The sequence below is a fragment of the Anolis carolinensis genome, unplaced genomic scaffold (assembly GCF_035594765.1).
Source record: "Anolis carolinensis isolate JA03-04 unplaced genomic scaffold, rAnoCar3.1.pri scaffold_9, whole genome shotgun sequence".
NCBI classification, from domain to species: Eukaryota; Metazoa; Chordata; class Lepidosauria; order Squamata; family Dactyloidae; genus Anolis; species Anolis carolinensis.
In genome coordinates, this window is record NW_026943820.1 from 11466757 (window position 1) to 11478838 (window position 12082).

Genomic DNA, 12082 nt, shown 5'->3' on the forward strand with positions numbered 1-12082 from the left:
ATGACACTAGTCATTGGGAATGGGGCTGTTGAAGTTCCCCTGTATGCCTACCTTGCTAACAAACTCCATTTAATCGAGCGCCGCGCCCTGGTTTCCTCAGGAGCATCCATTTATCAAGGGCGCCTGATAGCGTGTCAATTTGATCTGTTGACTTTATTGAAACGACCCTTTGTTTAAAGAGCCTTCCTCTTTTGATACCGGGAGCCTTATTGGCCCTTAAATTTCGTCTTAGAACTATTTTGTTTGACAGACACAAATGCTGGGTCTCCAGTGTGCTAATTTGACAGAGCACCTTCATTAACGCCGTAATGCAGCCTTATGTTTTATACACAGGTAAGCTTCAAGAGTGCATTTTTAAATCTAATACAATATTTATCAGATCTGAGATCTAAAGTGTACATATTCAATTTTTTATGCATACCTTTACATGATTCATGAAATTCACCCACGAAGTGAGTTCTTCTCATTACGGTTTGTTTTTTATGGATCATGGTTCCCCCCATACACACACCTCCTCTCTTTCCTACCGTCGGGCTAGCATTGAACTGACAAACTTTATGCAGCAGCCTTTGAACAAAACTCTGTTTACCTTCCAATCAAGATTACAGGGAGCGAGCACCTCGCGTCACTTTGGGGTAAATATAACAAAGGAAATAAAATAAAGATTCCCAGAAGAGTGCTAAATTTATGATGAAGCCAAATAGGTTACATTAGTTCAGCTTAGACAGAGAATTCTCGATATATTTTTAAACGGGGTACCAGGTATTTTGAGACGGCATGACACAAGGTGAATAGCTCCTTTTTCTTCCTTCTTTTCTTTATGTGTCTTAGGTTGCTTTTGATCTTAGGAATGAAGGGGGGAGAAGGAGGAACACGGCTGGCATGTTAATTAGAGTTTGTTGTCAGCTTTGTATTCCTTCCCGGCAGAAAAGATTTCAATGGCCATTTCTAGGCTGCTAATTGGAGCATAGATCTGCCACCACTTTTGAAGAAAAGTCTTACTCTTGAGGAGAAACACCCAAATCAATAAAGGAATTTGAATCTGGAGCCTATTTATTTTTATTTTTATTTACAGTATTTATATTCCCTCTTTCTCACCCCGAAGGGGACTCAAGGCGGATCACAATGTACGCATACATGGCAAACATTCAATGCCATTCGACATACAGACGGAGGGAGACGAAGACACACAGGAGGCTATTTAACTTCCTCCAGCTTCCAGGCTTCTTGAGGGTATGCTCGAGTCCGGCCACAGGGGGAGCTGCTGATTCATCATCCCCTGTGACACCGAGTCCTTTCGATGGATTGCTTCCTCATTCCTTTCCGCATGCTGCTTGAATGCAATTTCCTGCTTCTTGGCAGGGGGTTGGACTGGATGGCCCATGAGGTCTCTTCCAACTCTACTATTCTATGATTCTATAATTATATGATTCTATGCTGGGCAATTTTTATGGTGCTGTAAATTTGTTAAATTAGCCTCCCCGCATAAGCGGTACCTAAATTTTCCTACTTGATAGATGCAACTATCTCTCAGGTTGTTTAGGTCAACAATGAGGTGAGGCTTTTCTTTTAATGGTCAGGTGCTCACTCCGACACGGGCTGGCTTCGAACTCATGACTGATTAACTCAGTAGTGATTTATTGCAGCTGTCTACTAACCAGCTGTGCCACAGCCCAGCCCCATTTATCTACACAATGCAAATAGTGTGTTGAAAATACAAGGCTAGTACAGTCAGTCCTCCATATCCACATTCTGCATCCATGCATTCAGCCATCCATAACTGAATTTTTAAAAGAATCCCAAAAGCAAACCTTGATTTTGCCATTTTATATAAGGTAGTGGTTCCCAATCTTTGGACTTCAGCTCCCACAATTCCTAACAGCTGGTAAGCCAGCTGGGTATTTCTGGGAGTTGAAGTTCAAAACACCTGGTGGCCTAAAGGTTGGGAACCACTGATATAAGGGATGCCTTTGAATCCATAGATTTTGGTATCCATGGAAGTTCCTGAAACTAAATCCCATTTGATACTAAGGACTCAGTGTGTATAGGTAAAGGTAAAGGTTTTCCCCAGACATGAAGTCCAGTCGTGTCCGACTCTGGGGGTTGGTGTTCATCTCAATTTCTAAGCCGAAGAGCCGGCATTGTCCGTAGACACCTCCAAGGTCATGTGACCAGCATTACTGCATGGAGCGCCATTACCTTCCCACCAGAGCAGTACCCATTGATCTACTCACATTTGCATGTTTTCGAACTGCTAGATTGGCAGAAGCTGGGGCTAACAGCAGACGATCACTCCGCTCCCCAGATTTGAAACTGTGACCCTTTGGTCTGCAAATCCAGCAGCTCAGCACTTTAACATGCTGCACCACCGAGGGCTCCATGTTATGAATAGTTTGCAAAAATGTGTGGGTTGGACTCCAGGTTCCAGAATCACCCCAAAATAAATACCCCTTTCCAAGCTCTGACTGTAAGATCCTGTTCCAAAACAAAAAGCTTTCCCTAGTTCATCTCTGATTATGAAACAGAGAGATGCTATTTTGAATTTTGGCCACATTGTGAAGCATGAAAGATGTGGAGGCCAATATTCTGCTTTTGGAGCATTTGTGGATGGTTGCATGGACTTGCAAAAAGGGGTCCCCAAAGGGAAATCAGCACAAGTGTCCAGAAACAATCAATATTTTAAATATTAAATCAGCCAAGGTCCTCCTTTGGTCCTTGCTTGGCCATGGAAACTCATCGGATGACTTTGTACAAGTCAGACTTTCTCAGCCATAATATATATTTGCCCTGATATGCAAGCAAAACAAGCATGGTGAGACCTATCATCCATAACACATAGTCAATATACCTTATATTTAGAAAATAGATATTTAAAATGGCAGGGTTCATGTTTCCAAAAGCCTTTTCTTTTAGCTAGCATGGCCAATTATCAGTGTAGAGAGGAGTTCTAGTCCAAAATGTCTGGATAATGCCATGGTTCCTAGGTAAAGCTTTTCCCCTGACATTAAGTCTAGTTGTGTCCGACTCTGGGTGTTGATGCTCATCTCCATTTCTAAGCCAAAGAGCAGGCGTTGTCCATAGACGCCTCCAAGGTCACGTGGCCGGCATGACTGCATGGAGCGCCGTTACCTTCTTCCTGGAGCGGTACCTATTGATCTACTCACATTTGCATGTTTTCGAACTGCTAGGTTGGCAGAAGCTGGGGCTAACAGTGGGAACTCACCTCACTCCCCAGATTCAAACTGGCGAACTTTCAGTCAGCAAGTTCAGCCGCTCAGCGGTGTAACCCGCTGCACCATTGGGTGCTCCATATGGTTCTTACAACTGGACTATTCTATAGGTATTATCTTAACTGGAAATACATCTGCTATTACTTCTGAATACCTGGAAGGTGAACCATACAGTCCTTATGATCCCAGAGTAGTAAGCAAAGGAAGATTAAATGCATTCAGTTTTACAAGTTGAACCTTCCCTTTCTCATTTGCCTTTTCATCTCCTGTTAAGGTAATAAAGCAGACACAAAACAACCCAAGGCGAGTAGGTAAAGAAAGAAAGAAAAAAAGAAAGCCTGCCCTTAAATCCCAGCTGCACTGGTGTGCCACTTTCAAAATTATCTGCACATTTAACCACTTAAAATTAATGCAGCCATAATGACGGTTTTTGTCACAGCACAATGATATGGGAAGAAATAAGCTGAAAATGCCTTTTTAAAATGACGGGGGAATCCCATTCCCGGCAAAGGTGATGAATGATAACAAATAAATAAATGAGAAGGTGCAGAAATGAATTTCCTATGTGCTTCCTTGAAGCACTTTTGATTTATGGCGCATTACACAGAGATTCAATGTTGAAAAGCTCCAACTAAACACTAGATGTTTTACAGGCCTGGAACATCACTAAATCTCTGCTGACCATATTTCAACACTGGGTTTTATTTATTTTTTAAAAATCCCAATTTATTTGAGGAATTAGCCAGACGTTGCTTATCTCTATGATCTTGAGGGGCCATTTGACCAGGATATCCTATGAAAAAGCAGAAGAAAACGGTTCTCTGTTTTCAATCAGAAACAGCAAGGAAATTTCCACCATCCATGCTTGGGGAAAGCAAACTAAAACTGCCTTGTCAAAGGCAATTTCAATTAATGCTCGGTCATCCCATTTTTTCAGTTGCTTTAAACCAGTGGTTCCCAACTTGTTGTCCGTGGACCACCTGTGGTGCCCAAGAACTAAAATATGGTCTTTGGCCTCACCGTTGCTACACTCTTGTTGCAACAAGAATGACTGGTCTCACGAAACCCTCTTATAGTGCCGAGGCAACAGGGATGGAGGCTGACTACCCACAACAACAAGCCTCCTGGCTGCTGCTTCTCCTCCTCCATCCCTCCCTCCCCCTGAGTGTAGCCATTCCATGTGGTGCCTGAAAGCGGAGTGCCTTGGTGTCTTCATTTTTAGACCTGCTCCTGGGTTTATTTGGGGTGCTGGATAGACTACATCAGCTCTGTTGAGGTTTGTAAATACAGCATTATGGATGGGTTAACTGGAAGAGTATGTGTAAGAAGCTGATTGGCTGAGCCTGTGAACAGCTAGGAATCTGATTGGCCAATTTCTCTGCCATGCTACTGGGGAACCGGTCTGAGTAGGATTTACTTCATAGAGAGAGTGAGAGTTGACTGGAAACAGCCAGAAGAGAAGATGGCTGCCGGCCCTGTTATTTCTAAGGCATTGAGACAATTTTATGGACTTTAAAAGGACTATTCCTACTGTTCTGTGTAAGCAATCAGAGAGACTATTGTAAATATTATTGTTCTGTTTAATCATTTTGGTCAATAAAGTTCCTGTTAATTGTTCTACAAAGCTGAGTGACACATCATTACCCTGCAGGTTAACTTAAGAGCTTTATCTGCATTATCTGCAATCTTTAACAAGTTCTAGATTATTTAATATGGTTTTCTGTGGGCGAGCAGAAGGCGACTACTGGATGGCATATGTTCTGTATCAGAAACTAGAGGTCTAGCCAATGCAGTTTTCTGAATCAGCACTCCAAATAACCAAACCAAATCTGAAGTTTACCAAAAATTAATTCGTAACCCTTTTGGTACTAATGTTGGAGAGTGGTCCCTGGTCAAAGTGGTAACCGCTGATTTAAACTGTCCCAGTTCTCCTTTTTGTTACCCTCTTTTGCCTTTAGCTTACTTCAATTGCTTCAGGCTGAAAATGAAGTGTGAAAAGTAGTTGTTTCAATGCCAATGGAGCAGTCAACCCACTCTTGGTTTTGGGTCCAATTTTGGAAAGGTCTTTCAAGTCATGGAACCAATTCAGGGAATTGCATTCAGCATCTTTGAAAAATCCTTCAAAGTTTGGATTGGAATCTGCAGGAGATTGCCTCCTCCATTGACACAAAAGCCAACCGCTGACGTGAATGCAATGTCATGGCATGGTATTGACCTTGGGTGTATCTATATTGTGAAATTAATGCAGTTTATCACCACTCTTAAGTGCCATGGTTCAATGCTATGAGATCCTGGAAGTTGTAGGTCCCTTCTATACTAATTAGCAAATCAGATAATCCACATTATCTGCTTTGAACTGGATTATATGAGTCAACACTTCCATGTAACCCAGTTCAAAGCAGATAATCCGGATTTTATATGGCAGTGTAGAAAGGGCCCTAGTTTGGCGACATACTTTCTGTATATATTTCAGATTTCAATATTAATATCAAAAATACGTAGTATGATTTTACATAGGATTTGTGCTATATTAGAACAGTAAAGACAAATATCAGTTAAGTAAAATAAACATTAAATATTAAATACAGTAGAGTCTCACTTATCCAACATCCTCTTATCCAACGTTCTGGATTATCCAACACAGTTTGCCTCCCGCCCCGATCCACAGCTATTTCTCTAGACAGCAAGAATTGAACTTTTTATGGATTTAATTTCTGACAATATTGCTACTGTAAGTTCATTTTATACAATTCTATCTTTATTTGTAGTCAATTTGTTAGTAGCCATTGTTTTTGTAGTCAATGTTTTCAATATATTGAAATGTTTTGGGGCTAAATTCATAAATACAGTAATTACTACATAACATTACCATGTTTTGGATTGCTTTTTCTGTCAATTTGTTGTAAGACATGATGTTTTGGATGCTTAATTTGTAAAATCATAACGTAATTTGACATTTAATAGGGTTTTCCTTAATCCCTCTTTATTATCCAACATTTTTGCTTATCCAACATTCTGCCGGCCTGTTTATGTTGCATAAATGAGACTCTACTGTAATTAAAAAATTAAAATAAGGTTTGAACACTAAACTCATCTGGGAATCTGCTATTGCAACATATCCAATGAAGTGGTTTAAAACCAGTATAAAAAAAGATTAGGACTAAGTATGTTCCAGTCTACTTGGAATACATGAAGCTCATTCCGGAAGTGTGTTTAAGAACTGGTCCAAGAGTCCAGAAGAGCCTTGACTCCCATTTTGACTATCATCCCACTTTCTTTGCTAGTTAACTTGTACCCAGTATGCTTTATTATGCCAATATTTTGCTTTAGATAGTTGAGCAAATAGTTTTCATGACTGCCTCTTGCTAGCTCACCTTGATAAAGATACTAAAGGCTTGTAAAACTACAGCTCCCAAGGTTCCATGGCAATTACAACAGTGTCAACCTGTATTAGTTCTATAGTGCAGATAATAATAATAATAATAATAATAATAATAATAATAATAATAATAATAACTATATTCTTATACCCCGCTCCATCTCCCCTAAGGGACTCGGGGTGGCTTACATGGGGCCTTGCCCAACACAACAATGTAACAACAACAACAAGACAATAAAACAAATATCCCAACAATAAAACATCAGCATCAATAAAACAGTCATAAAAATCAACATACAGAATAAAATGTTAAAAACAGGAGACTAATACACGGATCTGGGCCAAAGTGAAGAATATTTCAAAATGGGGAGAGGTAGTTTCACAGCTAAAATAGTCAATAAAGTGCAATATAATACTGGCAAAGCATCATTGATGGAGCTATTGTTGAATGGGCAGATAAATCGAACCTACAGCGATTAAGATGAACCTTTGTTTCTTGGGAAACCCCACAAACAAAGAAAGGCTGTGAATTGTGGCTGCCCAAAGAACTAGCTGGGCCCATGAAGTGGATCCTGAGACCTACATCACATGCTATTTTCTGACCCAAATTACTGCTAAGGAATGTGTGCCAAGAAACGTCATGTGAATGTCTGCAGCTGAAGCTTGAAAGATATCAAGCCAGCACCTCCTGGTGCATTGCGTTTACACAGCAAACAAAGCAGAAGAGCGAGAACAGGAGTGAAAGCGAGAGGAGAAACACTGCCAGTCTCCTGCTAGTTCAAAGCAAAGAGGCACTTAAACAATTTCATAAATTATAACGAGACATTTCAGGAAGAATAAAAGGAAATAAATGTTACAAAATCACATAATCTCTACCCAACTGTTGTTCATTAAAATCTTCAAAATAAATCAAAACAACGACATGAAAAAAAGTTCTTAGGTAATTAGAATTTTATAACCCTACCGCAGCTGCGTGCCTATCCTAAGTTCTCGTGAGGTGTGACACCCGAAGAAAGGGGGAGAAAGAGAATAAGCTCATCACATCAGAAGTAGGAGGCAAGCCTTCAACTTCCCATGCCATTTCATGGAGAAAGGAGAACGGTTTTCTCCGCACAATGGATTCAGATTTGCAAAGCATAGCTTATTGTGTCTTGTATTTATACATTTCATTAAAGGAGGCTGCAAGTTCTCTTAACCAAACGTCTGTTTAGAAACAGACAAACCACCAGTCTAATTTCCTCTAAATTATTATTATTTTCAATCTCATTTTATCTCTGTTGTATTTATGATTTTTTTTTGTGTGTGTGTCAGGAGCAACTTGAGAAATTGCAAGTCGTTTCTGGTGTGAGAGAATTGGCCGTCTGCAAGGACGTTGCCCAGGGGACACCTGGATGTTTTGATGTTTTTACCATCCTTGTGGGAGGCTTCGCTCATGTCCCCGTATGGAGCTGGAGCTGACAGAGGGAGCTCATCTGCAGTCTCCTTGGGTCGGGTTTGAACTGGCAACCTTCAGGTCAGCAACACAACCTGCAGGTCATCAGTTCTGCTGGCACAAGGGTTTAATCCACTATACCACCAGGGGCTCCTTGCTATATGAAATTCATGAAATCCTCAGACAACAAATGATTTGAAAATACATAACCAATGATGATCCTATTATTCCTTTGCTGGAATTATTTAGAGGTGGTTTGCCATTGCCTTCCTCTAACAACAACAACAACAACAACAACAACAACAACAACATCAACAACAACAATCTTTATTTATAACCTGCTTCCATCTCTCGAGGAGACTCGGAGCAGTTCACAAGGGGACCAAGCCCGATCAACAGATAAAACAATACAACAGCATGTATAATTAAAACAATAACAGTAAAATAACATTAATAAAATACATAGTGAGCATCAGGACTAACACTTTCTCTAAGAATGAGAAAGTGTAACTTGCCAAAGATCATGAAAATGCAGGATTCGAACTGGGGTCTCCAGGAGTTCCAGTCCAACCACAACACCATGCTTACTCCTATCGATTTATTACATCCTTTAAAAGGGAGACATTTCTGTTACTACCCAATATCACTAGACAGTGATTTTCAAATATCACAATATTCCTCCCTCCCTGTTTAAAAGCTAAGAAATATTCTTTTAAGAACCATATATCTGACAGTGGCTCAAGTCTCTGAGTTGCCAACTCACCGCTTAAATCTTTTGCAGGAATAAGAATGCCAAGGAAACATCCGTGTCAAAATCAAACCCAACAGTGAATTGGTTAGTACCACAAGAATACTTGTGCTTGTTTTGTTTTTTTAAGACAACCTTCATAGCATTGTTCTGCAGTTTCCTTCTGCTGTGATCAGATGCTCACCGAAGACAAAAATATACTTCCAGACAAATGGCTTTAATCTGGGATTTGTCATTTTGCCTCATAGTTACAACTGTGCCGTGCTTCCCTGCTATGTTTATCTAGCCCAATATCTCACTTTTATGATTGTAACAATCCTCTCCTCTGTATTTAACACGACAATGAGATGGTTACAGAAAAGCCTGCACATTCTTGTAAGTTTCCAAACTTCTTGGGAACCTTATAATTAAACCTGATGCCTAACATCTGGCAACTCGACGTCGACATCTTATTTATAGCTTTGTTTGGTGTGCTTTATACTCTTGGCAATGCATTCAGATAAGCTGTGGCTGGGAATTTGTTCTACTTTTTACTCCTTTGGAAGGAATATGTGTTAATTATAAATAGGCAGCTTCTTTTGAAATTAAAGCTGTGTATGTGTGTGTTAAAAAAAATTACATTATGCTATCCATGGTCCCAAAGCTGGGAGAGTGGAGATCAAAAGCAGCTTGTCAAAAAATCCTACTATGTACATACCTTCTGGTTATGAAGCAACGTCTTTTTTTTTTCCTTTTCCCCAGTGAAAAACCTGGTATTCAAGAGGAATGATTTTAGGACTGATTAAAGAAGCTTTAGGCTCAATGTAACAGTCCCTGGGAGAGCATCAGAGAGGGCAAATGATACGGCTTTGTGGGCAGAGAGGAATGCTTCCCTCTGGAGAATGCGTCCACCGTATAAGCCTTCCATTGAACACTGTAAAAGAATCCCTATTTAGGTTGGCCCCACTTTTCCAACGTTAGGGAAGACTGTCACTCTCCTTTCCCATTTGCCCTCAAGATCTACCGATAAGTTTCCGGGCCCAATTCAAGGTGCAGGTTAACAGTGTTGTGACTCAGCTGGATCCTCAGATTGACCCTGATGGGGATTATGGGATTCAGGTTCAAAATCAGGTTCAGAATGTCCCTGTTGTAGAAGATGAGGAACAGAGAGTTTTTCCCACAGTAGGAAATGATGTTGATGATACTGAAACTATCCAGGTGCAAATTGACTCAGAAAAGGAGGACAGTTCTCAGTCTGATAGCAAGCAGGCTGACGCTAACAAACTGACTGACCTTGATGAAACGGAAGCTGACCATTTGGAATTCACGGTTCGAAGGAGTGTGAGAATGGCAAATAAGAAGGAGGTCAGAGGCCAAAGAAATGCTTTCATGCTTGGCTGCTGCTGCTCAGTCGTTTAGTCGTCTCCAACTCTTTGTGACCTCATGGACCAGTCCACACCAGAGCTCCCTGTTGGCCGTCACCGCCCCCAGTTCCTTCAAGGTCAACCCAGGAAATGTTTTTCCTCCTGCAACCCACCGTCCAACCCCATACAATGGACTATCCTTCTCTCTCTAACGCCCCCTTGTGGCCTCCGCCCGAATAATGAAACAGTACTGATGAAAACTTAGTCCATACCATAAGAACCTAAAAGAAGCACTGATCCCTTACTCTGTCCCATGACGACTTCCTTATAGTCCTTTGGGGCTTGGTTCTTTCTAATTCTCTAAGTTATCCCCTTCAATGGGGATATTGTTATGTTACAATTCCTCTTCCAGTATTCATTTATTTTGTCTTCTAAAATGCTTCTCTACCTGTTCCCAATCTGTTTGTTTGATGGGGTTCCGAATTCTTTTTAATTAAAAAGGCCAGTTTGTCCATGTCCTTAATATCCATCTATTTAATTCTCCATTGATCCAGGTCTGGTGTTTCTTCTGATTTCCAAGACCTAGCATAAATGATCCTAGCTGCTGTAGTCATATAAGTGTGGAGCAGTGATCACCAAAATTGGAGAATGTTCACCATTGTTTCCCACTGGGAGATCATTCATGAAAAGTGGAGACTCTGGGCCAGGACCTGAGATCTTGTAAATCTGGCTACTATCCGTGCACAGGAGCTGGAGCATCATATAAGCCTTATTCTCCATTGCTTGGATTGCCAGAAGAAATCAAGACTGGGCAGGGCAAGTAGGAAGGTGAGATTGTTCACTTGCATCTACACTTGAGAATCTGGAGGGAGACACTTACTTGGTTAATTGAATTTGTTCTTTAATTCCCTTGCTCTGGGTTTCTGGAATGACCTGTCATTCAAGCAAGAAATAAGCGAGTGGATGGCAATACCATGAATTAAATACAAAGTTTTGTAACAGCAGAACACTGAGGATAAATCACCTTCGGAAAGAACAACGCTGCTACCCTCTTACTTAAAATTTTAATATTTAACAGACAACGGCCTTCTTTATGTGTTACTCCAATCCATCACCTGTCCTTTGGGGACTTCAGACTCAGCAGTTAAGAATCTGAAAAGAAGAGATTTTGAAGCCCGCTTCTCTGAAGGCAAGGAAATGGTGAACCTGGGTTACAAAAGGCCCCGAAGAGGCAGTTGCTATAGTGCTGGTACATAATATGACAAATCCTCAAATCACGTCTTCTTCAGAAGAAGGTGGGGGGAGCGAATAATTTATGGCATGTTCTAAAGTCTGCTGAAGAACAATGAAAAGACTCCCATTGACATTAACAGGCTTTTGATCAGATTCTCCATAGAGCGTTAAATAAATAGATAATAGTACATGGTAACCTCATTATCCATGATTAATCTTTGTTTAACAGTGTTCACCAGTGGTGAATTACCTTAACACTTTTGAATTATTTCAGGAATCCCAGGAGAGGCAGAGAGTACTCGGAGATATTTTTTTAAAGCCCATTGTGTTAAAGAATTCTAATGCAAAGCATACATTGAGAATGTCACTGTTAATAATAATCTACATCAGGGATTCCTTACTGCAAACGTCAGCTAAAATATTTGGGTTGCCATCCAAGGTGAATGCAGACAGTAGCTGCCAAGAGGTAACCGGATCTTGGAAATCATTCATTAAGGAGAATACATCATATTCATTTATTGTATTGTTTTTTAAAAAGCAAAAAAATCTCTTTTCCCCTTATTTTGCTATTTTATGAAAAGCACATGTTTGGGCATACTGAATAACAAGTTTTGACTTAATTGCTTAATATTTTCTCCTTATCTCTGAGCAGTTATTGAAGACTGGTAGATACTTCAAAATTGGAAAAGCTGTGCAGTGAAATTAGCCTTGGTTTGT

The 12082-nt window shown here is 40.4% G+C and overlaps 1 protein-coding gene across 1 annotated transcript in view; it reads left to right on the plus strand.

Annotated features, from left to right (window-relative positions):
* The first annotated feature begins 308 nt into the window (after positions 1 to 308).
* irx6 (iroquois homeobox 6) overlaps positions 309 to 12082 on the plus strand; it is a 217458-nt gene continuing 205684 nt past the window's right edge. Inside the window, exon 1 of the mRNA XM_062961865.1 lies at positions 309 to 333. Within this exon, the coding sequence (XP_062817935.1) occupies positions 309 to 333 (25 nt within the window). The remainder of the gene's footprint in view (positions 334 to 12082) is intronic.